Genomic DNA, 27,410 nt, shown 5'->3' with positions numbered 1-27,410 from the left:
CGTACTATATGCTATTTGAAAAAAAAAAAAAAAAGAAGAAGAAGAAAAAAAAAGAGATAAAAAAAGACACTCCTTACAAGAACATTTTTGAAAAAAAAAAAAACTATCAGACAGAGCACATAGCAGTCAAGAATCTGCCACTTACACTATCATCTATGATATTTTTCCAGTCGTCTGACCTTCATTAAAATTTTTCAACCCAGTCAAGTGATTAAAGTGCTGAAAGGTCATTTAGCACTTTCTATGCCTTAAAGGCACTCAGTCACACTTTGTGCTGCAGAGAGTATTTGTCTTCTCGCAGAGTGTTTAGCACTACAGAGATGGCAGCCAACATTGTCATGATGAACGAGTTGTTCATTTCTCTTACGTCACTCGTCACTCGTACTTTATTTCTAAAAGCTTCTATTAGCTGATTATTTTCTTTTGTTTGTTGATTATAGTGAAAGACAAATCTTATTCAAATTATTGATGAAAGACTTCACAGATTGGGTCAGTACTCTCGTATTCTTCTCGTAAGTTGACACAAGGACTTTTCTGGTCACAGTGCCTGCAATTTAATATACCTTTACAAATATTGATATCTTGCATTCTCAAAACCATCACAAACAATAGTTTTCTGCTATAGCTAGCACGCTATTAAAAAGAAAATCATATTTCCTACGACAGCAAAGTGGCATTCTCAGGATTAGCAAGCACTGTCCTCATTACTGGACCACTCCACTAAATCAGACAACAAACATCTCTGAGCTGGAGCTAGCTGCTGTGGGTTCATTATTTAAGAAATGTAAATCCTAACTGAAATGAATGCTCATGAAGATTCAAGGCCAGACCTGATGAACCTTATGTTCTGTTTGAGTTTAAAATGGCTATTGTGGAAGAATCAGTATCAGTTTTAAGCAATGTTTTCAGCTTTAGATATCTAAGTTACTCAAATGCAATTGCTTCATATGCGAAGCCTGGGGTAGTTAACTGGCCATCATACAAAAAAGCAACACCTGATTTGATATTTCTAACTGTATATTTAAAAGAGGTTAATAAAATCTTTTTTTTTTTTTTTGGTTTTGTTGTGTTTTTGTTTGTTTGTTTGTTTTTGTTTCAATACAGGCTGGCCTTATTACATGAAGAATCCTAAACTGAAGGGTTGTTATTTTTTCTTGTCTCAAGGAATGTTATAGATCTTATTATTATAAGAGCTACTGTACTTGGAAATCATCGCCTGGAATGTAATCATTATGAAAGGGTAATAATTACCACACACTCAAAAAGGTGAATTAGTTGTGTCAATAGTTAAAAAAAAAAAAAAAAGAGAGAAAGAAAGAAAAAAAAAGAGAGAGATAAACAAATATGAGCTCTGCCCCACTGTGTATTCTCCTCAAAGTACAGGAGTTTCTCTGGCAAGAAGTTTATTTTCATTTTTGCCCATGAGTTTACTTAGGACATTAGACATTAATGTAATTAAAATAATATATAGTAACAGAAAAAAAGGTGTTAATTTCCTAACACTAACTAAAATACTTTATTTAAAGCCACAGGCTCTCTAAAGAGAACAAGTAATGTATCCTTTGAAATTTTACAACAGGGTAAAAGCAACTGCAATTGCAAAACCTGGCAGACCTTCTTCATTTGGGTACCTCTTCATTATCTCGCACTCTACACCAGCAACACCAACCTGCTCAACCTCTAGCATGTGATTTTTCTTTTATAATTTTAAACAAAGCAGAGCACTGTCTGAGCTATTTGTGACCAGTACGAAATACGCAGGTTCTTAGGGTTTGAAAGGAGAGATATTTAATGACAGATTTTATTTTTTTTTTAATTTCATTTTGTCATTTCATTTTACCTGTGAAAAAAAGAGATGGAAGGAGAAAAGTGAGATCAAAACTGGACAGTAGAGTTAAGCTTCATTCCTCTCTCAGTGAATGTACTTGGCTTTGTTCTTAGTAAGGGTAACATTCACTGAAGCCCACAGAAATTGCAACCAAGAACAATTTGATTGGAATTTGATTTCCCTGCCTTTTAAATATTTCATCCTTTCTGCTAATGGCTTAATCCAGCCTATGCAGCCAGTAGCAGTAATCATCAACAGAAATGCTCAGAGAAAACACCAAACCATTATCCAGTGCAAATCACAATCCTTCCTACAACAGCAATAGCACTCTCCTGATAAACGCCAGCTGAGGATTCAGAACCTTTGCTTGTCGATTTAGCATTCATGATACCTAAACACGCAACAGACTGTTCTGATCACAGAGGTTAATATTTTTGCATTCAGTCACCACCTACCTTAAGGAGACAATATAATGCTTTATCTGTTCTGTCTTGTTTTTATCATAAAACACCCCATATAGAGGATCAAAATCGATTTGGCTGTCAGGAGGAAGTAAGAAAGCTCTGTTTGATTTTGTAAGCAATTAGAACATGTCTCCTGTTTCTAAAGCAAGCAGCACAGTCTAATAGTGGCCTGTACTTAGCTCCATTACAAGACATGCAATACTAATAATAGCAATACTTGTCTTTAAATTCTATTTAAGCAAAGGCACAGAGTAGAAAGGAATAAAAAGACTATTCATTTGAGTTGACAATGCACAGAGCCTTAATATTGGTGCAACTACGATTTCATTTTGTATGCAGCCATATTAACAAACAAGATGCTGGTCAGAGAATGGAAGGTAACAAGTTAGGATTCTGCCTAAAAAACTTAATGAAAAATAAATTTCATTGAGGAGCATTAGGGGTGCATTTCTCCCCTAGCATCTGCATTCAAATAGTGTTGTTTTTTGTTTTGTTTCATTTTTTTTTTAATCTACACATACCTTTTAGTGACTAGTATACTTGTAAAATCCTTCTACATATGAACAGCAGAGTACCTGAAACAGTAGAAAGTACGATTCTACTGGTCTTTTCTTTGTTAATTATTTTTTTTAAAGATAAAGATAAGAAAAAACTCAAGCTCAAAATACACCATTCCTAGCAGTTTCCTTTGTATCTATGGATCAGACAAGATCTTACAATCTCCCTTTTGTTCTTTACAGTGCGGCCTTGCTGCTACTGAGCATCTCATAAATCACCAGCTGTCAGCCTGAACCTTCCAGATTAATGTTCAGAGTTCTCACATTTGAAGTACCTCACTATAATCTGGCTGCTAGAACACTAAACTACTAAATATTACAGTTGTAGGGAGAGTGAGGATTTGGAAATTAAGAGCCTGGTTTATTTGTTATTAATTGTAATTAGTATATACAGTAACACCTATATGTCCCCAGTGAAACCACGTTCCTTGTGTCCTAGATTTTATATAACACAGAATGAGATGGAGTTTCTGTTGTCAGTACCCAAGAGGATACCAGAGAAATAGTATGGAAGTAAGGAGGTATTGTTATACCATCTCTCTCTCTAGGAGAAAAAAAAAAGCCTTAATTTATTCAGAGTAACACAACAATTCCCTGTCTAGGCTCAGAGAGATCTCAAATTGCCTGAACTAGACGCATCGGATCTAGACCCATGATCTAGATGCAAAACAACTCTCTTCCACTCAAAACACAAATGGGATAGTAAGAAATCCCAAGCAAAAGAAACCTTGAAATAGAATGTCTTGTGCCTTTAATAATCAGCACCTTCTAATTTTTCACAATTTAGCGGGGACTAGTGACAAACAGCAAAGGAACATTTGGAGGAATTTTTGTAACCAACTGCTTGGCTTTATAATTTTACTTTCCTAGTTTGCAAGCACATTTTCAAAGCTAATTTGAAATGTTAAAATTGTAAAAGTGTTTGCTTTTCTACAAAACACATTAACCCAAGCTGCATCAAGTGTGAGGCAACTTTACTTTTGGCATGAAATAAGCTTCCTTGTAGACATGCTCGGTCACTGGAAAATAAAAAGCAGAAGACTGAGAAGTGAAGGGCCTGGTCAGCATAACTTTCTCACCTAGCATGCTCTAACTTCCCACTGTAGACCGAACACAGAACAGAACATAAACCCTCCGAAGTATGTAGTCATTATTTCCAGATAAACTTAGATGGCAAACAGAGAATGCTTGCTTCTTTTTAGGCATGTTCTTTTCTTTCTAAATTACAATGAGGAATTGCTGTCTGAGAAACTAAATTAAGCCTAATTCTATCATAAATTTGAAGCTGAAGAAAGGAAGAAAATTCATCTAGGACTATTGTTCTTTTCTGATCTTTTCTGTTTCAACAATTTTTATTACTTCTACATTTTAATTCTCGGATCATAGATTAGTTTAAAGCTGATGTAAGCTCTTTAAAAAAATAATTGTAAAAGCATGGGCTATATCTGGGGCATAGTCTTAATTCACTTTAAAGTTGTTTTTGCCAAGTCATCATTCTAACCGGTTTGTCAAATAACTGGAGGTTTATAAAATCATACTGAATAACCTTTTCTTTTTCTACACAAACTGTTCTATTCCTTGGGAAAAAAAAAAATTTAATAAACAGATTACTAAAAAAAAAAAGTCTAACTCCATGCTTGAGTACAAACAGTTTCTCAACAACAACCACCACCAACTGGTACAACAAATACACTGACACAGAATCACGATCTCTCAGACGTTTCTTAAAATTTCCAATGAAGTCTCTCTTTATACAGGAGACAGGTAGGGGAAAAAAACATGCAGATCAGCTTTGGTAGTCAGCACAAACAATAATCAAGATTGTAGATATAAAAATATCCTCAGGATTTTTTTCTTATTGGTACATTTAATATTAAATTCCATTTATTCTCTAGGAGTTAATGGCACTGAGTACAACGGCTTGTACATGTTCACCTGTCATGTTTCTACCTTCCAAACGTGACACTTTAGTTGGAGTTATTAGGCAGCCGCCTGCATTCAATGCAATTTTTAACTCCATCTTTCTTAGACTGGATGTAAAACATGCACAATCTATACTTTATTTGCATGATGCAGTTAATATTTTTAAATGAAAACATCCCTCAATAGTAGAAAATCTCTTTTCTCCGAAGGGTGGAATTCATCTCAGTTATACAGTAGAAAGCTACAACTGGTCTAATATTATCTTCACTTGCTTCGCCGTCAGCAAAGACAGGCACTTCTGGGACATGACTCACCTCACCTATCTTGAATTTCTGACTTCATCTAAATTAAGGTGAGCTAGGCCCTAGAAGTGCCTGTCTTTCTCCAAAGACTAAAATTAGGAGCCCAAAATGACAAGTGAGCTGTAGGTGTCTACTGTAAGCCTTTACACTCGTAAAGACGAACCATACCCTGACCCAGGCTCAGCTCTCCTTTCGTGACTTCTGATTCTTACAGAGTTTTTGTCTTGGTGTACATAAGATGGAAAAGCATTTTTCCAAAGAGATTTGCACTCTAAAGAAGGCAACTTTTAGCAAACGCTTAGTGCCTTATCAGATATGACAAAAAATGGAACATGTATTAAATAGTCTTTCAGAGGACATTACCTATTTTCATGAGGACCACTTGGGCAAAAGTCTTTAAGGAAATAATATCTTTGATTTTTTTTTTCTTTTCCCGAGTTACTTACTGGTTTCATGAAGGAGACAAATTGTTATCCTTACATTTAAGAACTAGGATAGATTGGCTGCTACACAAGCTCAACCAGATAAACGTCTACAGCAGAAATTCAGGAAAGATGATTTAAAAAAAAAAAAAAAAAACAAACAGATTTTTTTAAAAGAAAAATAACAACCAGAAAACTTGAAAGAAGAAAAACCTAGAAAGGACATAAAGAACTCATTCAATATAGGTAGGATAGGTAGGTGTGGGGGGGGTTTGTTTGTTTTTGAACATTTTCAGGTATTTCCACCAACCTTTTCTACTTATTGGTGTCCTGAGCTGCAACATTAAAAACTTTGGAAGTAGAGAGCACTGCAAGAGAAATATCATCTTTCTAATTGTTGCTGGTACTCTGTGTGCCACACTTCATGAAGAATCTCATCCAGATGAAGTACTGTTGCCGTAGTCAATGACAAAAAAAAACCACATCGCTCTTTCAATTGAAATTTGGCTGGAATAGTAGCAGAGAAGAGCAGAGTGCCAAGGCATATTTTTGTTTTGCTAAGTGAATGGATGCTCGATCATTTCAGCTTGAACCCATATGTCACTCATGCCAAGAGATATCAGAAACACGTTTTCTTCTGAAGAAAGAACACAATGAACCGATTAATCAAACCTTAAAACTGTGAAGAAAATTATTACAGCCATTTGTTAAAATACAAAAGGGCATTAACAAAACAAACAGTTCTAGTGATATTTGCTATGGTTAATGCAATGATATTTTCAATGTCCTGTGTTTGCAGAAAATTGGCATCCTCTTCTTTCCAGGACTCTAATGTTTCTGAAGACAAGTTTCTCAGTACTCTTCCCTGATTCACTAAAAAATGAAGAGCCTCATTCTGCATAAATTAGAATAAGACTATTAAAATATATGTTTGAATCTGCATTGTCTCAAATCTTTTTTAAAACAATGCAAAAGCATTAATAAACCCTCCTACTTATAATTTTACATGATAGAAAAAGTAAGGCTAATCACACACAACCTCAGTCAGAAGTTATGAATCTATTTGAAGCTGATTGTCTAAGCTCTCATTGTCAAAAGAAACAGGTACCACCAAAGAGTGGCAAATCCTATGATGTTTGATTGTCCAGAGCAAGTGAAATGAACTGAAAGCTCACTTCATCTACATATCTAATTTTTAGATGTGCAAAATTGGGCACGTAAATTATGTAACAGAGCAGGAAATGGAGAATCAGTCCCAAGAAGTACATTGACTGAAAAATGTGTCCCAATTGGGACATCAAGACTAGATGACGCTGGGAAGATGGAAGGAAACAGATGAGACAGCTTCAGAACAATAAGGCACTTTCTCCCTCAAGTGATCAGAGTTCACATTTTACCAGTCAGTACAGGTGGGGTATCTGCATCTACTCCAAACAGATTTTTGGAAGTAGAAATACATGTAACTGTACATTTTTTGATATTATTCTTTTAGTCATAATCATCTAAATACATGGACAAGGCAAAGAGGTAATATCTCTCATCAGAACTAGTAAATCCTATTATGTTTATCTGCATATCTGATTTTGATTACACCAATAAGCGATCCTCATGACTGTGCATTCATTTCTGACATACAGCTGTATGACTAGACCTTTTCCTCCAGCAAAAAAGCTCTAGAGCATCTTCAATAATTTTGCTGCCCTTTTCATTGTCATTTTAATTTTTCCTTTTGTTTTTCAACAGAAAATACACTTGATATCCTTCTTTAAATTCAAGATTCAAGATTCTGTACCAAACTCAGAAACCACCATCAAAATTCTGCAATTGTTATTACAGAATAATTAATATGTAATCTGTATTAATTCTGTAAAATCCTCTAATATATAACACGTTACCTATTCAGGACTGCAGCCCCAGTACCCATTTATCCAATGGCACAAATGGCACATGAACAAAAAACAAAGTTGGAGATAGAAAGGCAATAACACATGTAGAGCTGGCGTTTGTTACCAGTGATAAAGCAATGTTCTATTTTACGAAAATTAGATGAAGTTGGATGCCAAGGAAGTCCAGTGTGCTAACTTCACTCAACATGCAGTAGCTGGTTCCTGACCCTTTGAATTTTAAATGGGGAATAAGATGATATCCCATAAAAGTTAGAGACAAAGCTTTTTGGCAGCACATATGAATAAATAGCAGGCAATTTACACCTATGGGAGAGCACGTACTAACTACAGAACATGTGCTACTGGCATATATACAGAGGGCCCACCTAGCCCAAGCAAATGAAGCACTTCACAGAAATACATGCGTCCCTCTGTGCCAAGCTGGATGCACCATATACAAATACATATTTTGCAAAGGATGGAAAGTCAGGAACATTCTGGAAGTTCAAATATCAGCATTCACAATTCTGCACAGACACACACATCTCTCACTAACTTCAACCAGAAGACCAGCATGTGAAAAGACATCCATCTTAGAGGCAGCCAGACAGATCTCTCTGTAAGTGAAGCCAGTGGCAGCTGTTGACAATGAAAGTATCAGAACTATTATAGCACAACTAAATGACAAACAACTTACAACTAAGTCATGAACCTTTAAAGCAATTATTACATTTGACCCAAGATTGTAAGTACATACTTTTGTCTGCTTGTGCTAAACTACAGAAAACAGTGATTTATTATGCATAGAATTATAATAGGAATCTGGTACAATGCTCTTCTGACTCAGAAAGAAGATGAATCTCTCATACCATAGAAATTGAAATGGCGCATTTCGTGGATACACAAAGAATTAAAACTTTTGACAGATGTTTATAATTTAGTTCCAAAAATTGTCTGAAGTGATTTTGACACATGTGACTAAAATTGTCCATTTTAACAATTACATGATTTAGAATTTTAAAAAAATAATAATAAAAAAATCCAGCCCATCATGCTTCATGCGATATATTTAAAAGCCCCTATTCACTCAAAAATCTATCAAAAATCCTAAATAAAGAGCTACCAAAATGCACTTCACTTTCAGGACACATTGTTGGACCTGATCAAAATCCGGCCATGACATTCAAAAAGATTTAACTAAAAGCAGGCAGGCTAAACTGCAGTTATAACAGCCTTCGGAATCTCTCAGCCAGACGGGAAAAATATCTAGTCCCACTCATTGTGAAATAATATTTATTTCCTGAATCAACATAATCCCCCTCATTAAAATGGATCAACTACATTATGCCTAACCAGCTCTATAATACAGTACTCCTCCTGCTCTCTGAAAGTCTTTGGAGTACCCATGAGACCTCTGCACAGGACTCATAAAATGCACCATTAAAAAAGTAAAAAGAAAAATACAGACAGTCGTGTATCTGGCGCCCAATCTCCAAAAGCAGGTATAGCCACAACACCCGTCCCCACCCTCTTAGTGCATAGCCCACGGATAACGAAGGCAGTGTAGAGTTTCCTTCACTTCACATTAAACATGTTAAATACAAGTTAAGTATCAGAAAATTCTGAGTTCATGAGTTCAATTCTTGCCCATGAACAAATAGCTTCTATTTTGAATGAGGACTACAATGTCTCCGCTGTTATGTGCTTCTTATAGTGCGAACCCCAAGAAAGACAAACTGTAATGTCTTCTGTCATCAGATTTTTTTTTTACAATTTTTTGTTTCCTAACTATAGTAGAACTTCATTCAGTTTGTACAGAAGTCAGTCATTTCATTGCCTTTGGGCTTTAAATTGGAACATTGCTGAATAATTCCATTTTCATCAAAAGAAAACCCTCTACGTAGATGTAGAATAAATGATAAAAACTGCAATGCGCTGTTTAATGAACAGAAGATTATTGCTTATTTTCAGTATAGGCAAAAAAAAAATGGTATGTCACATTCATAAATCAACAACCAAAATTCCTGCTGTGAAAAATTTACAGTGAAGCTAAATCAGATATTTGGTTTTGACAGTTCTTCACTTTCTAAACCCCAACTTTTGTAAACCTTGTCTATGACTTTGGACAGGAAAATTAAATGTACTTTTCCTTATTAACTTTCATATTGACACCTAGTTGCCTGAGAACTCAGAAATCTTATTACTGCTCACCAGAATTGCTGGATGAGTGGTTAAAATAGGGCCAAATTTTCCACCAGCTTTAATGACCTAGATATCAGAACCTGTCATTTCTCAAGTTCATCTAAGGCTTTTAGGGAAAGATGCTGTCATTTCAGCAAGCGTTGTCTCCCCAAGGACTGTAATGTCAAAGCTTAAGGCTTCAGCCTTAGAAAGCAGCAAGCTAACTACTTCTAGCTGGGACTAGAAAAGAAAGTGAAGGCAGCCTTGGTGTTTGACCTGCTGTTGTTTGCATACATATAGCATATGGTAGGATAACACAACTTCATATCATTGAATCTTTCAGTTAATACAAACACAATTGAAAGCAAAAGCCTTTTGATCCATTGAGTGCATTAGTCTAAAAACAATGATTGATGTTTTGAGGTACTTTGTCACTGTCTGTGCTCAGAGCATTAAACACCTAGAACCTCTGGAACAGGTGAAAACATCGAGCTTGACAGGTTTTCTTATCCAGTGATAGAAAAATGATGTCTAAAAATGAGCAGAAACCCAGTGAAGGATTACATTAACATGCAATTCATAACATTAGCTTATTAAGCTTTGCTTTATCCTGGATTCTTTTATTCCAAAATTTCCATGTACAGGCTTCAATCAACACAAAAAGCCATATCTGTGCTAACTTCATCAACAATGAGAGCTGTTCCTCTTTCCATTTTCTACTTTCCCAGAAGTTGTACGATAAAGTTGAAATGAACTAAAAAAATATATGCTGCTAAAGCGAATACAGGACAGTTCACAGCACACTACAGATTAATTTTGTTTACATTTTATCACAACATTTTTGTTTGAAAACAGATTGAGAAGCCCTTCCATATCCGACAGAATCATAGGATAGATATCTCTAGTTGGAAGGCACACACAAGAATCGAGTCCAACTCACGGTCCCACACAAGACTACCTAAAAAATTAAAACAAGTCTAAGAGCGTTGTCTAAATGTTTCTTGAACCCCAGCTGGCTTGGTGCCGTGACCACTTCCTTGGAGAGCCTGTTCCAGGGCCTGACCACCCTCTGGGTGAAGAACCTTTTACTAATATCCAATCTGAATTTCCCGTTGCAGCTCCATGCCGTTCCCCTTGGTCCTGTCACTGGTCACCAGAGAGCACAGACCAGCGCCGCCTCCTCCTCTTCTCCCCCTCGTGAGGAAGCTGCAGGCCGCCACGAGGCCTCCCCTCAGCCTCCTCTGCTCTGGCTGAACAAACGGAGGATCTCAGCCACTCCTCGTAAGTCTTGCGTTCCAGGTCTTCCACCAGCTTTGGTGCCCTCCTTTGGGCACATCCTCACACGAGCTTGCTGTAATGTTAGTGTACCCAACTGGACAGCTTACAGAAGTGCTATCCGAATAAGATGCCTGATGCAGCCCTTGGACAATCCTCCCCTTAGAAGATGTCTGCAGAAGCATTACGAAGGGCCTGTAATTTTAGTCAGCTCCCACACACTACTGAGGCCTTTAACCCATGGCCTTCAGGCTCTTTACACTGGTAGCCCTACCACTGATTTCAGCAGAAAGTCTGGGTGAGTGCTAAGGGTTACAACCTAAAATAAAGAAATTCAAATTAGGGCCCTCGTTCAAACAGTTAAAACAATTAAGCATTCACACGTCTGCTTGAAAGAACAGTACAAGTGATTAAATGAGATTCCTAAACCTGAAGTTATACATGACCAAAACCTTTGCAAAAATTAACAGAAATAAGCAAAAAAATATCAAAGTACAATACTAAATCACAGTCATTTAAATCATAAAGGACAAAACGCTAGTGGTTATCAGTCTCCTTATTTAAATGTTGTTTATTTATTTAAAGCAAGTAATTAACAGAACCCTGAGATCACAGATAAAGCTGCCTTGGTAGAATTTCCGTTTCCACACCATAGACACAAAATTCATCAAAGTGAGAGGCTTAAAAGCCTAATGCAGTGAAGACTGAAAATATTAAACTTTTCAAATCCTCATTTCTCTGGCCTTTTCTTCACCCCAGTCTCCTATCACTTTTTTTCTTAAAAGACATTATGTGTTAGGAGAGCAAAGCAGCCTGGGGAGGTGATATTTTACCATCGTCTGTGCTATTAATGCAGTTAAAAAATCCTCAGACTGGAAAAATCAGACAGATGCATCTTCCAGGTTCACATGTGCCAACTCCATCTGTTAAATCATTAAAACACAGGCTTGGCAGATTCTGGAGAAAAACACATTTGCTTTCACTATGAAGAGGAAGAGTAAACTTTCTTTCTGTTCTTATGATTCCCTTTCCCCCCTAATTACTTTAATGTGAAAGCCTGCATGAGTGGGTATTATGTAAAATGTTATTGAAAAGCTGTTTCACTGAGTTGGGGTACATGTGTGTTAAATTGTATGTCATAACCTGGGTTAGTCAAAGATTCATTAGACCAAAGCTTATAGCTACATTAAGATGCTTCATCATTTACCTTTTTACTGCATATATCCTGTTACACTACCTAGTTAAACATTCATTATCCTTACAGGGAAGAACCCATCCAGCTTATGTTTCAGCTGCAGTTTACATAAAGAATGGCAAATCTGATCAAAGAAAGTTGCCAAACCTTGAATAAAGTTATTGGTAAAAATAAGCCCTTTTCCAAATCTGTAAAGAAAAAAGTCACTTATTTTAGGATAAACAAAAAGCAGTAAAATCCTAACCTAAATTCAATATCAACATCCTATATTTTCCCAATATCAATACTAAATTGATTTCTGCATTAGTTTTTCTACTACAGTGACTGTACAATCATTCTTCACTATGGCAACATTACTTATGGAGCATATGTCTAAATATTGAGTCTTTTGAATGCAACTAAGTATGCCTAGGATCATTGGATTTCCTAAGTATGACAGTGTAAATATTTTAAATCCCATGACCTCCCACAGCTACTATAAAAAAAAAAACACAACAGATTGCTGCAGGATGCATTTCTTTCTCTTTGTATTCTATTGAGGAACTGAATTTCATTCTCCAGGCAGAGGCTTATTCTAACAGCCTTCCAGACATCAATATTGATTATCTTTTCGAAAAATATCTTTCACAGAACATTCCATGGATTACAGGCCAGTCTACATTGTCCATCAGCAGAAAGGTACAGAGGTAGCAATAACTGTTAAACCAGCCACTGCTTTCTACAATGCAGAAACACAGCAGCATTGTTTGAGACATACATGACCATTTCCACATACTTAGGAAATTTCTTTTCATTTTCTTGAGTAATAATAAATAAAATCATCATGGTTTTCATGGAAACATTTTGCTACAAGATTAAACTTGGTCTGGATAGTAAAGCTTAAAAGCACATAGTAAAGAAAGCATAATTCTTATCTCTTTGAGCATTCATCTCTCTTTAATAGTAAGCTTCCATCCATATATTAGAAGCAGTAGGATCCTTTCAGACTTAGTAGCAGAGAGATGCAGACATAGCTGCAGTGCTTAGAGAGGAAAACACAGAAGACCTCAGCAAGTTGACCATGCAGAGCTGCTGGAGTTATGGCTGCTGGTGGGAGAATGAATTTTTACCACGAGAGGGCAAACCTCCTCTGTGGGCTGCTGGGAAGGCACAGAGCAAATCACCTTTTGATATCTAGGACCAAAACGGTGCAAAAAATTTAGTGTCTTCTTAGCACTAGGCATTAGCCTTCTCTGGCAAGACCTCTCACCACAGGGAGGAGTGACCATTTTCCAAGGGAATTTTAACACAGTTTGGCTTATATTCCCGAAAGAACTTCTTGGTACAGAAAATGGACTTCTTGCTATAGAAATTAGTCTGTATTAATCTACCAAATTCTATAGGAACTTTAGTTCATATAATAAGTTAACAAGTAGTGCAACTTTTAAAGCAAGATTTAAGTTAAACAAACATATGTTTAATATGTTAAGTTTGATATTTTCAACCCATGCTCTTCTGGATCATTTTACCCAGATCAACAGTAATAATTCACAATTTTGATAGACTCCCTCTGAAAACAGTATCTTCAAATTCGATTAGAAATATTTCCTATTTCCAGAAGTTCTTCGTTCATTCATTTCCATCTGACTAAGATGTACAAATACTTTACAAATATTTCCAACCACACACTTAAAAATTTATAAAAACAAAAGATCAAGTAGTGTGACCAATAAAGGCAAATTTATCAACTGCTATAATTTAGTGAACCCAAAGCAAGTGATATGTACTTTTAATGTCATTAATGCATGCTGAAAACAATCTGCTACAAGGGTAGGCAAAGTACTTTATTCCTTGTTCTTTAAAAACATAAAATATTTTATATTTGTGTATCTAGAACAAGTTTCAATTAATATTTAAATGCAGGTCAAAATTTTATATTTACAAGCTCAATCAATAAAAAATGCATTAGTAATTTTAAAAATTTAGTGGTAGGATTATATGAATTACCTTTACACTGAAATTGGATTTGGGTTAATTTTAAGCTTTAAATAAAATATATTCTATTTAAACCCAGCAGTTGTACTCAGAGATTTTATCTGAGACTTTTGTTTGCTTACAGTTTTGCAGCTATTTTATATCATCATATTAACAGTTGTTTTCCCTTTAGCATTCTTAACAGCAAAGCGGAGAAATGAACAGCTATTTCACATCAAGCTATCTGCTTTTGCAAAACAAATACATTTGCATAAAGAGTATTCCATTGGATTGTAGTTTCAGCAAGACATCCTCCCAAACGATTTTCTGCATCAAGGCTCATAAAACAGACCTTAGCTTTGAAGCAGAGGTCTTACTTCATGTGTTATGAACTTTATTAGTGTCAATTGTCCCTCACAAAATGTCTGCAGGAACTGCAAGTCTTTCCCAAAAAGGGGCTGGAATGCTGTGTTGACTACAACTGGTAATTCTCCTGCTTTTTGTAACAGACAATCAACAACTTTAAGAATTATTCTTGTATTTACACAGTCCTGGAAGAATTCTTAGAACACTCACCTGCCATACTCTAGTAAGACCAGTCTAATATATACATATATAAAAGATATTTCAAGATATACAAAACCAGAGTACACGAGTATACCAAAAATCAAAACAATGGCACACTGAAGAACACAAAGCAGAAAGTGTACTTCAAACGTTTCCAAGAAAAAAGGTTGTTCTGAGTATATATTTTCTTCCTAGCAAGTATTTTAATGCATGTGCTCAGATGAAGAGCAGAAAAAATGCATCTAATAGAGGCAATAACTTTATCACATTATAGCTGCAAATAGAGAAATCTGAACTAAAACCAAATACCCTCATAAATTAGAGCACAATGAGATGCTCATAACCATTATCACCTACAATCACCCTCAAGGGAAGCAAAATTGCATGGGACTAACAACATTTTCACTTATTCTAAAATTTAGAAAAGGCTCAAAAAAGTTTTACGTGCATATTACCTCAGAAACAATGTGCTACTTATTCTTCCTAGCAATGATATTTTACATAGCATTCTGGGATCAAAATGTAATTTCAACAATAATATATTTTCTGATGTTCTCCAAGGAAAAATTACTAGTTTCTTCTCTCTAAAAGGATTTAGATGGAGTAACATCTGTGTTGAGATTATTGTGAATATGTTAAACTGACAGCAAGTCTCTAAGGGGCACTGCTCATTAATGTTCTGTGCATAAAATTAAAACTTGAAATATATTTTTCAATCCATTTTGAATCATTTAAGCAATTCTCATGCAAAGAAACTATTGTGCTGCAATAATATATTTGCAGAGTAGAATATGAAAGCTATTAAAATGTCCTAGACCCCCTGCCTTTCATGCGAAAAGAAAAAAGGCAGCTCTTCTGATTTGAAACATGCACTGTATTGAGGAAAAAAATACTTTCAAAGACCACGAAGAATTTGATTTCAGTTTATAGAATGCAAAAAAATTCCAAATTATGTCTTTTTTACTTCATCTTTAATTCATATTATGCCTAGGTACTCCAGCACATAATGGGGGAGAAGTCTAGCACATGTTGCACATGGGCATTTGCAGGAACCGTTTACAGTGAGGAGACTAGATGTGGTGGTCTTGTTCCCCATCTTTGGGACCATTTCAGGCAGCATCCTGCAAGCCCCTTGCAACTGGAGCTGTGGAGCAGTGCTCAGGGGCAATGCCTATGAATAAGGAATTTTAATGTAAATATGTCCTCCAATTTGAAAATGACAAAGCCCTCCATGTCACTAGCAGAAATAGTTTTATTTGGGGAGCATGTACACTTACTCCACCAACTATAGCGTAAAGGTAAATGTTTCCATCCAGGATAACGGAAGGAGGTATCATGCAAATCTTTATTTTGAACCAGAAAGCAATGAATCTTCTCAAAAACAGAAACTGAGGAATTATTGACAAGTATCTAATCTCAATAAAGATTGTTCATCCCCTTCAAGCACAGAGATCTGCATAAAGCTGTAGCTGTGACATTTTATAAACAGAAAAGAAAGCATTTTACTGGGAAAATAGAGACACCAGACACTGTTCAAAAGTCGTTGGATAATTACAGCCACAACATGATCTTGACCATTCTAAATTTGGCTACAAAATACAGTAGTTCTAACCCAGCCATGGATTCCTCTCAAATAGTAAACCAGGAACTACAATTAACACATTCTTGATGGTACACACTATAGCAGTTTTTGCTAGCAGGGTTTGCTTGATTTTGTTTGGGATTTGTTTGTTGGTGTGTTTATTTTCTTTGTTTGTTTTGGTTTTGGAATGAAGCCAGAACCCACAGTGTCAATAGGACTTAGTTTACTTAAAAGAAATCACAGTAATCTTAACAAGCAGTTTACCACTCAAGCTTCCTACACCTGAAATATTTAGAAATATTAGCAAAAGACCTAAGTTATTTCTACAATCTCCTCTATTAGGCTTCCACACTTAGTATTGCAAATGGTATCATGGAGCAACAAGTACAGAACTGCCCAAAAGTGCTAATTGACATTTTTGGTAAGGATTTTCAATGGAAAAGCATAAGCATAGATATACATACACTTCTAACATCTTCATTTTCAGAGGTTTCACTTCAGAGTTGAGAAGCATCGATGGTTAGTGTGTACCTGGAAGAAGAAAATGTTTTTCAGGTTCTTAAATGCAAAAATGGTAGTGCTTATAGTGTGAAGTGCAGGCCTTCAGAAATAAAACCAGAGAACATGGACTGGCATACACCACTGTGGGTTTCCTTAGGGACATTAGCATTCTCCTTTCCCTTGCTGCTTTATCTCCCATCTGTGTAGAGTATTTGCACTTTCCAGCCAAGCAGCCTAGTCAGAGCACTGACAGTCGCCCCCACAGAGCTGCCAGATGTACAGCAACAGTCACATCGCATCAGGAGTGCGTGGGTCTTGTTGGTCACACACAAGATAGTGGCACAGCCCTGAGACAATTCCCAAATCACTAACACGTGCTTTCCATTGCACTGTTGGAACGTCTCAGATAGAACACAACAGCAACATCTATGCCAGCAGGACACAATACAATAGAAGTTGCAGAGCCCCCTGTGCTGCAGCTGTTTCCAAGCAGAATTACATCTATAATGCCCATGTCCTCATAAGAAACATACTTCTGTTATACTCGATCTTTACAGTTGCAAGTTAGTTTGAAAAGTTTTCAGAAAACAAGTACACTATTCAAAGGTTCATTTAGTGGTGAGTACTTCTCAACTTGTAAGCTTTCAGATCATAAAGGGGGAAAAAAAAGTCCTACTTTATCATTTATATTTTTGCTTTCCCAGGCACTATGACAGTTGCTGCTGCGCATGATGAAGCACGCCGTTACAACAGCACGAGGACAGCGTTGGAAGAATCTCCCAGGCAGGTTTATGTTGCTACAGGCCCGAGCCTACCAGAAGTTCAGGCAGTCCTTACATTGCTGAAACCTCCTCTAAGCTGAGCCAAGCAGATGAGTTCCTCAGGGACTGTCCTGCCAAACTGCATTACGTGCTGCCGTTCCCCAGGCCACCTCTGTCTGCACTCTCCTTGCATGCACACAGGGGAGCAAAACAGTGAAATAGCAATGGCTTTTTCACATCATCCCAAAGTTCTCAGAGAGGATTCTCAGCTGTACTTTGTTTTTTTTTTCCTGGTATACTTCCAACCTGAACAATGCAGAGCTCTTAGTAAAGAGATAAAGGATTTAGATCTAATTGCAATTCTGTGCTGAATAATTTAAAATAATAATTTACATTTATGTGCTAAGTAGCAGCAAATATAAAAATACTCAAAATACCATTTACAACAAAAAATAAACTTTTTCTTTTTTTTTAAATTTTCCTACCCATTCTCTGATGAAAGGCAGAGGACTCTCATCTCTACTGGCAAGAATAGTTAAGTGCAATAAAATCTGTGCAGTTGATAACATGATGCTGGAATTGGGGACATGACCTAGGTTTGGCCTCATAACTGAAGCTAGAAGTTACAAGACAGCTGGTATAGAGTACTGTCAAGCATGATGTACTTTATACCTGCATCTATAGCACTTGAGCACAAGTATAATCTGGAAGCATCAATCTCAGCTCATTCAGTGGAAGTTGGGATGCTCGTAAACAACACTTGCAGACACTTGCATAGAGCCTGAAAGAGAACAACTTCGTTCCTTCCAAGCAATTTCCAAGATTAGCACACAAAGTTATTGTACATTAATCTGGACATTTCTCTATGAACAAGCAATATGAAAAGCCTTAACATTTTCACGTCAGGGCAGACACACGAGATTCCCAGAAAACAGAAATTAATTCATCTTGAAGACTATAAATGACATCAGAAAAGCCACTGTTCCAGTTTTAAGATGTCCACCTAACCTCAGCTGTTCATTTCAGCTCATGCATCACCCCTCCTGTCCCCATTCCATCTATTGTTTTGATTGCAGAAGCTCAACTGCTTGATAACAGATTATATCAGCAATCTGATCTTCCCTTACTGCAGGGTCTATTTAAGTCTATTTGGTTCTCTAACCTATTTCACACAACAGCACCACCGGTACTTATATCAACCATGGCAAAGCTGCATCTTTGTAAACACTCAGATCTATCTAGCGTTATCATCCAGTGCTGCCCTCCTACAAGCCCTCCTGCATTGCCCCATCACGTGCTGGTGATAGCGTTTGTAGAACACAGAAGAGTGTGGGTTAAATCATCTTGTTTTCCACTTGGTTTGTTTTAATCCCTATCAGTGCCTCAGCTCCACTAGCACTTGTACTATCTGCTGTGAGAAGGGAGCAAAGGGTCTGTAAAAACCAAAACACGCCAATTCCACAGCAGTGGGGTGATGTCTTATGGCAGGTGAAAGAATATCTAAAACTCAAGAGGCCAATCTGCTACTCTCGTGTTACATACAGGTTGTAAGTTCTTGAAGGTTCACTTGATCAACAGCAGCACTACTGAGTACCTGAATAACTGGGTAGTTTCTAACTGGAAGAGGAATAAGCAGTAGTAGTAGGATTTTAGCATTTATGACCTTAGGATTTAGCATTATAGCCACATTAGTTTACCCATCTTAGAAGATCCAAATATTGCTTGCCTTTAGACAAGGCACCAGGTCTTTAGACTCAATTCTATTTAAACATGTACCTTCAGTGATTTATTATCTGCTTCACCATTTGCCACATGTTGACAAATGCTGCTGTATTTAACTACAAGACCCAGACTTTCAGCAGATGACCTCTGAATCTCAATAGACATGTATCCCTAAGTCATTCTGTATAGTTAGTAGCTCATTAAAATCCTATTTCACTTTCTTGGTTCACATTGCCTATGTTTTAGTGTTGCCCTGTGCTCACAAGAACCTGATAAGACCTAAAGCTAACAATTCACTTATTTGCATCACCCCATCTGAAAAATAATCAGTTACATACAAAAAGAGAAACTCTGAACATTATCCAGTCCCGTTTTCACAAAATTAGTATAAGTTTCATTCTCTTTTGACAAATGCTACTACAGTTTAAATGCTGACACATAGTAAACTATCAGTTTGATTGCTTTCATTAGCAAATTACTTATTTTCACAGAAACCATCCAGACTGTAATAAGAGAGCTCCTGAGATAAATGTGACTAAGCAGCAGGAGTTAATTAAATAGGACAATGAGTAAGCATTTATGGGTGTGATAGGACACCCAGCTGATCTAATTGTTAGTCTAATTATCAATTAGAGAGTCAAGAAATGGCATGTAAGTGAAATATTCTATTTGCTGATAGTTTAATGATTTTTGGAAACCCAGAATAGCAGTATTAATTACTATTTTAGGATTACAAATCGTTTTTTTCCTCTTATTCAAACAGAAGTTCTTGGTATGTCTAAAATGACTCCTAAAGGTATTTACAGACTTCTCATATTCAAGTATTTAAGACCTTCAGTTATTTTGCTCTACAGAAAACAAACAAAAAAAATAGCAACTAAGCATTCAAACACTACCTATAAACCATACAGCTCAGGTCAAAATCTTTCTGCAGTTATTTTATAATATGGATAATAATTGTCTGCTGGTGTCAATAAGTTACCCTAACTATTCACACTGTTAGTACAAACCCATTCCCATAAAGGGGCCAGGGAACTATTTAAACGCCTAAGCACAAAGAGCCAGTTGGCTACACTCAGTGTTGCAATGATTTATAAAGCAACAGCAAGAAAATAAAAGCCCCCAAAAAACTGATGGAGAGCCAAAAATATCAATATATTGGAACACAGTGAACTTTTAAGAAGTTGTAAATATTTTTGGAGGTTTTCATGTATAACCCATAAAGCGTACTGGGATCTTTCTCAGATCTTCTAATATTAGCATGTAGTTTGTAAAGTGTAACTTGAAGACGAAGAGATCAGACACTGTCACAAGACCTATGCTATTCCCTGCTACAACCACCAAAACCCAAACGTGTATAGCAAGGTGCACATCAAGAGCACCAAAGGACTAGAGACAGCAGGTTAAAAGCCCAGAAAACAAAAAGTATCCCTCGTAGCACACACAGATGAGGTTTTGGGCATGTTAACAAGCCGATTGTCTCTGGAATAAAAATGGCACACTCCAACCATTTTTCACGTCTATTACAATTAAAAATACCACAGGTTTTGTGACCAAAGTCCCCTGCTGGGGTTTCAAAGCTCCCTAGCAGCTCAGGGCCCAGGGGGCACCCAGCTGCTTGCTTTCTGCTGAGGGGACCCAGCTCAGCAGAACCGCGGGTTCAGAAAACACCTCTTCCTCCGACACACGCTAACTCCTCACACGCTTTTCACCTTAGCTCAAACGTTTCTGCACTGAGTGACATTTGAAAAAAATAATAAAAAAATTAAATTACTAGCAACGTCAAGTTCGCTTTCCTGAGGGACTTTAAGGTGACGAGGAAACCCAGAGTGTTTATTTTTTTGCCTTTCACCCGCGAGACGCGGGTTACGAGGCCACCTCAGGAGGTACCCGCAGGGCGGCGCCTCAGGCGGCACCGGGCCCGCGCTTTCCCCGCCCGCCCTCAGCGCGAGCGCGGCCCGGCCCGGCCCCGCATAGCAACGCCCCAGCGGCCCGGCCCGCTCCCATGGCGCAGCGCCGCACCGACGGGCCGCAGCTGCGCGATTTCGTAGCGGAGGACAAGTGCTGGTAACAGCCCCAGCTCGCCCCAGGCCTCCCCTGCTGCCCCGTCCCACCAAGGCAGCCTCTCCGGGAAGCTCTGCCCTGTCAGCGCAGGCAGAGGGGATTTGTTCATACTTGTATTTCACACGAAGTGGTAAAGCTGGGTGTCTGCCTTACTGGGTGTGCGCATTCCCCTGACACCCTCAGAAAGCCGAAGGGTTTTCATACCCTCAGGTGTGAGAGGCGAAGCAGCGGTAACAGACCCCGGGGAGCCAGCACTGCCCCAGTCCCTCAGTGTGAGCAACAGGGAGCAGGGCTGGGGCGAGGGGGGGACATCACTTAATTGTACGTGGAAAAGTTTCAAGAAGTTTCATCAGCAAATGGAGTTAAAAGCAGGTGTATGAAAGTACATCGGTGCTTACGTCTCACGCCTTTCTAAAAAGGTGTCACAACAAACATGACCTCCTCCAGTTCCTAATGTAAATATAACCTGTGAAGAAGTAACTTCATGCGTAGTTTTTCATTTCCATTTCATCATGGAAAATATTTACCATTATCCCTGAGTCAGAGAATTGTTAACACATACAATAACTTGCTATTTTGAGGCAGAGGACTAAAGATTCGTGCTATTGCAGTGCTTTTTGACAACAGTTGTTGGGTTTGTTTGTTTATTTTGTTTGTTACCTTTTAAAAGGTAGCTTTCAAAGTCTTAAATATTTCTCCATTTCAGGAAAAGATACATTGAAAGCGAACTAGAAGCTGCAAGAAAGTGGTCTCACAAATGGGGATTCTTGAAAACACCTCCAGAGGTAAAATTGAATGGTATATAAGCAACACATGAAATTTACTTGCACACAAATTTATCTGGACACAACACGATGAGAGCACATAAGTGTAGAAAAGTAACGAGTATGCTTTCCTAAGTTAGGTTCACAGTTAACAAATGCAGTACCTTTAAGATGGGTTCAAAGTTTCAGCTTTCCCCTGAACAAAATATGGCAAGTGGTAATTTATATGCTATACACATTCTGGTATATTTCTCTTGAGAAGCATGACTCCCAATAGTGCTAACAAGTAGTAGATGCACACTGACAGGAAAATATTTCCCCTTTGTCTATCCATATGGTAGACTAAAAATCAAGGGGAAAAGGTTCTAGCTAATTAAAATTTCAGTGGAGAAGTTTACAACAAACTAAAATATTTGGAGAGATGTCTATTCTTGATGATGTTTAGGTACTAGAATACAGTATCACATGATGTTACCTTTGGAATCACAATATTTAATTGCTAAAGAACAGGATTGATGCATCCCCTGAATAAAGTTATAAATTTACTTACCGTGGAGCTAGAAGTACTTAAATTGTTCTGGGATTTTTTGAAAATTCCTGTAGGCAGCCAAGTTAACACCTTTAAAATATTTGGTCCTCTAGGCTTCAACATCCATCCTTGATAACCACAGTCTGTCATGTATACCACCTTTGCACAATGCTGATAGATATACAGCTGAAAAGCTGACAAACTCTATGCATTGTTACTGTTGGTGAACATGTGAAATTACCATTTATTAATCTTTGTTTTGTGGTCATATAAGATACATAAGATATCTTTCTACCCTGTCTTGCACCAGTGGGGCAAGAGAGTTGGAATCACTCAGCAGTACTTGCCTGTCATCTGAAATTCAGAATTATATCACTTTCTGAAAACAAAAAGTACATTACAGTGATTTCCAAAGCACTACATTAAGTAGTCCTGTTTTAGGTGGAAAGAACAGGGTGTACAAATGCCGCAGTGAGGGAAATGGTATTGATACCAGTCTTTTTTTTTATGATATTTTTATTTCAGTTGATTGAAGATGAAAAGAAAGAAAAAACAAAGCCCAAGATACAGCTTCCAAAACATCTGCAGATTCGACCTGTGACCCCTGTGGAAAAATATATTACGGTTAGAAAATTAGATTTTATAATTGTAGTACAGCAATACCTGTCTTCAGAAACTATGCGAGCCCTAAAAATCAGTTGTCTTGTAGCAGTGGGCCTTTACATAAAGGTCAGAGTAAATTGTATTTGCAATGCAAGCAATGCTTTAAAAGCATTCATTTAAGACAAGGAATTGCCCTTTGAATATGGTGGTTAGTTCACAGAGCTTTCACTGTATGTAATCTTTCTGTAAAGCCCCTCCCTCATACTCTCCTTCATGGCATCTAGTAACAGAACAGTCATCTGTACAGCTTCTTACAGAAGAGTGCTCACAGAGCCGTTTATGACTGCTGACCGTTCATTGCTCAAATATACATACACATATCTTACTTCAAGGCTTATCATAACCTGATCTCTCTGTTGTAACTATTGGTTAAGATGCAGCCATTTTTCTAGCTTTATGTAAGACAGTATTCTTTTTGGCTGAGATGATGCCGCTATCCTCTTCAGTGGCACAAATTAGGTTGGCCAGGAGAAGTCAAGTTCTAATGAGCCAATTCATAACTATTTGCTTGTATGTTGTATGATTTATATATGTTTTGTCTCACAGTTGGAAATTAGTGGAATGAGAACCTTGGTTTGATTTATAAATATACAGTGTAAGAATCACCACTGAATTTAATAACTATATAGGAGGCTAAATCACTGACAATGGGAGAGGAACATATTCTTAAAAGGGGAGGCAGAGCACACTAACAAAAAGGAAGGTTATTCTACTTAGAAGATTAAGGAAAGAAAAGAGATGATTGAAAATTCCTACTTGTTGAACTTTCTTTCAAAGGATTCCAAGGGTGGCAAGATAAGGTGAGCAAATAATAAAAGCTTATACCGAAATTAAACCGAACCAAAAAGTAAGAGTAAGTGCTGAGTGTGGCAGAGAAATTAAATGTCAGCATTTCTGCCATTAGTGCTACTTGTTCTTCAGTTTTGTCTCAAGCATCCAATTTCAGTCAGTCAGTCCCTCTGCTGCACAATGATGGTGTGTGTTACAAAGCACACACACAAGTTATCAGCTGCTAAAGTAGCATATGTAGCCCAGTGCATACTGAAACAGGGATCAGAGTTTCAGTTTCACCTCAGAATCTTTTTTTTTTTTTTTTTTGCCAAGGAAAGCAGGCTAGGTGTGATTTAGGTCACCCTCTACATATTCGGAGTGAAGTTTCTTAAGTCCTTTTTCAGACCTGTGTGTCTTTCTGCACATTTACCTTCATGGTAACAGTCATTATATCTGTTCTTCTCTCTAGGTTAGATTAATAATTGGTTCTTCATAGTCCCTTCCCCCAGATTATAAGTAGGACATGGTTTCCTCCATTATCCAGCTCAGTGGGTGGCACATTTGGCCATAAAAATGATCTTTTCAGAGGAACTGCTCCACCTAAATATCATAAACATTTTCTAATCTTGGCCAAAGAACAAAGTGAAGCAACTCTGGCAAGAGAACTGAAACATTGTTCTCTTGCTGTGTATTTCTCTACTAAGTCCCCAGATGCTAAAATGATATAACATGCTCGATTGGGAAGATTCAGCCAAAGTAAGCACAGCAGTCAGTGAACAGAGGTTCTTGGCTTTTGGTGCGTTTCCTCTTTAGCAAGATTAGTTGCAGATTAACTTGATGCTTACCCATCTTTTAAAGTAGAAAAGTGGAATGGATAAGTACTTCTGGATGCAAAAGCCAGCTTGGTCAGTAATATCTTTAGCATTTGGCCACAAAACTACTATTCCTTAGCTGCATTGCTACCAAACGCATTGCATCGAGTATAAAATGTTGATTTTCCTGTTTAGAGACGTTAACTAGCTTAAAGATTATTATTACTCTAAGAAAAAAAGTTAAAGCTGAAGCTTAAATTCTTCTGATTATGTAACGCCAGTAAAGCCCTTAGAAACATACTGAGCAAAACTATATATATATATTTTTTTTATAAAAGTATGCTAGCATATATACTTAACAATAACTTTTTTTTTTTTTAATTTCCTGTTATAAATACCAATTGAGGCACTAAAAGAATTCTTAAAAAGAGTAGTAGATGAAAGTAAGTTACTTCACTGGAATTTGGCCATTTTACTTCTCTCTTCCCATGTCTTGCTATAGAATGGTATCTAAACTATCCTAATGACTTTTTAAATTATAAGCCATCCTGCATGATAAATCAAACTTGCATTCAACTAGGCAATCTTTTGAAGATCTTATTTCCTTCCAGTGTGTGTTCAGGATATTAATTCATTGGATTGCATTTAAAACCACTATTTTTAACAAGTTCTCATTTCCATCCACTCGAGCAAAAAAGATGTTACATGACAGAAATAACAATCAAAAATCTTTTAATTATTGAATTCTATATGTTACTTTTATTCTAGGTGAATCCATCTCCTCCAGTTCCTAAGACTACCCAGGGATTTATTGGCTGGAGATCATCTGTTCCTGGGCTGGAACTCGAACGTTGTTTTGAAATCCAAAGCAGCAAAGGTACCTTCTTCAGGGATTTGAAGTGGCCATGTGAGCCCTCTGACTGACATTAAGAAATAACAACTAGGCACATAGATCCATTTCTGTTCCTAAATTAACATTCTCTACTGGACTGTTAAACATTTATCCTTTCAAATCTATCTATCTAAACGTCCACAGTCATTTTGGTAACGTGTGAACAGTGAACATCTTAATAAAGCATTTTACTTGTTGCTCATTTTTTTGAAATCTGTAGCATTCAGGCTGTTAATACTGCTTCAGATTCATTTAGAAGCAACAATGAATAAACTCATGCAAATATAAGAGAGCAGGTACTACTTTTGTTAGCGTTAGTAACTATGATTTTAAAATATTTATTGAAAGTTTTTAAAAAATGTGTTTTGAAATGGCAGAGCACTTTTTTTTTTAAATTGTTTCTCTGTGAAAGCCTCCACTCAGACTCAGTTTCACAGCAGCTTATTCAAACATAGATACAGACTGCCATGCTCTTGACATGTTCCTACACTGCTGCTTATTCCATCGCTTACCAGTATTGGAATCTGTGTTGTAGAATTGGTTTTCAGTCAGATCAGCACTTTGAATGAGCTCACTACTGAGTTGCCCACATGCCTGTGCTAGCATGAAAGAGACTCCTTTGTAAAAGAAAGGGATGGGAAGAGGCAGAGGACAGTAGCAGGCATGACTTAAATTGGCTCAAGTTGCCATGAAACTGCACCCTTATATTTGGAAAGAAGCTTTCCTCATTTAAAAAAAAAAAAAAATAGATCCCAAACTACCACCTCCAGAAAAGATAATTATCAGGCTTAATTATAGCATACCCACTGTAGCTTGAAAAAAACAAAACAAAAAAACTACAAAACAACAAACAGGCAAATCATAAGTTTTGTTAAGTCATAATTATTAAATGCATTGTCTTTTACATTGCGCATGCTTTACAGGCAGTTTGTGTACTTCGGTAAGCAATTAAATTCTTTCCAGTGGAGTTGCCTGATTGGTTTAAGTAAATCATACAAAAGCCATTCAGCAAAATGAAGTCACTTTCAAAAAACAGTTTTGGTATCAAAGCAGTTTTTTAGTTGTTCAATTAATTGATCAAAATGCAAGTTTCTAAGCATAAGTTTCTAAGTAAAACTAAGTTACAAAAAAAAAAAAAAGAGAGAAGCTAAATTGGCCTACTACAAATATTTTCTTGCATTGAAAATTTCTAAATCCATCCATCGTTATACATCATTTAACACATTTTACATAAAAACAACAACATGTTATCAAATCATTTCTTGTGGCAAGCTTATTTTCAGAAATATTTGTGTAGAAATCAAAAGAAAAAACAACCCACATTAACAATTCCAGTAGTTTCTTGAGTAACCTACAAGACATTCTACAGGCTATCAACTACTCACTCTTTGTTTGAAAGGTCTGTTACATAGCATTTAAATTTGGCAAGCTTGTGGAATCTCACCTGTATCATGTTTACCAGACATACCACACCACATAGCACATTACAATATAACAATATTATATCGATAATATAACGATGGAGAGAGATAAAATTAAATACTTTTCTGTACTGTACAAATGATACGCTTAATGAAACTTTCAGGGATAACCTGCCATTAAAATCAATCAAAATATCAGCCGAGTGAGCATTGGAATGAGCATTAGATCAACCTTGTCTCTCAGTGTCAGATAAACCTTTATGAATTGGTTCCTCCTGTCAGTGATGAGAGATCCAAGATTTTTGGTTTACAATAAGCGCATAGTTCCCCTGGATACTAATAAAGAAGCCGACAGACACTTATTAGTACAATGTT

General features: G+C 36.9%; 3 protein-coding genes across 4 annotated transcripts in view; 2 read left to right on the top strand and 1 right to left on the bottom strand.

Annotated features, from left to right (window-relative positions):
- The window catches only part of LOC308178946 (uncharacterized protein), a 43,507-nt gene extending 23,107 nt beyond the window's left edge, over nucleotides 1-20,400 (top strand). Inside the window, exons 3-4 of the mRNA XM_080558232.1 lie at nucleotides 10,682-10,844; nucleotides 17,341-20,400. Of these exons, the coding sequence (XP_080414358.1) occupies nucleotides 10,682-10,844; nucleotides 17,341-17,498 (321 nt within the window). The 3' untranslated portion in view covers nucleotides 17,499-20,400. The remainder of the gene's footprint in view (nucleotides 1-10,681; nucleotides 10,845-17,340) is intronic.
- The window catches only part of ANKRD60 (ankyrin repeat domain 60), a 299,161-nt gene that overhangs the window by 249,798 nt on the left and 21,953 nt on the right, over nucleotides 1-27,410 (bottom strand). Inside the window, exon 5 of the mRNA XM_080558233.1 lies at nucleotides 16,600-16,666. The gene's annotated coding sequence lies outside the window, so the exon portion shown is untranslated. The remainder of the gene's footprint in view (nucleotides 1-16,599; nucleotides 16,667-27,410) is intronic.
- CIMIP1 (ciliary microtubule inner protein 1) lies at nucleotides 20,995-27,406 on the top strand. 2 transcript variants are annotated; one of them, XM_080558226.1, is made up of 4 exons: nucleotides 20,995-21,186; nucleotides 21,890-21,968; nucleotides 23,002-23,100; nucleotides 25,491-27,406. In XM_080558226.1, exons 1-4 carry the CDS (start codon nucleotides 21,125-21,127, stop codon nucleotides 25,644-25,646), a joined length of 396 nt encoding a protein of 131 aa, XP_080414352.1. In that variant the 5' UTR covers nucleotides 20,995-21,124; the 3' UTR covers nucleotides 25,647-27,406. The 2 variants fall into 2 exon arrangements, with proteins under 2 accessions (XP_080414352.1, XP_080414353.1); XM_080558227.1 differs by having other exon boundaries at nucleotides 21,144-21,542; nucleotides 21,891-21,968.

This window comes from Anser brachyrhynchus (assembly GCF_964034855.1).
Source record: "Anser brachyrhynchus genome assembly, chromosome: 16".
Lineage (NCBI taxonomy): Eukaryota > Metazoa > Chordata > Aves > Anseriformes > Anatidae > Anser > Anser brachyrhynchus.
Note: the sequence above shows the minus strand (reverse complement) of the source record. Positions and strands in the feature narration are given on the sequence as shown.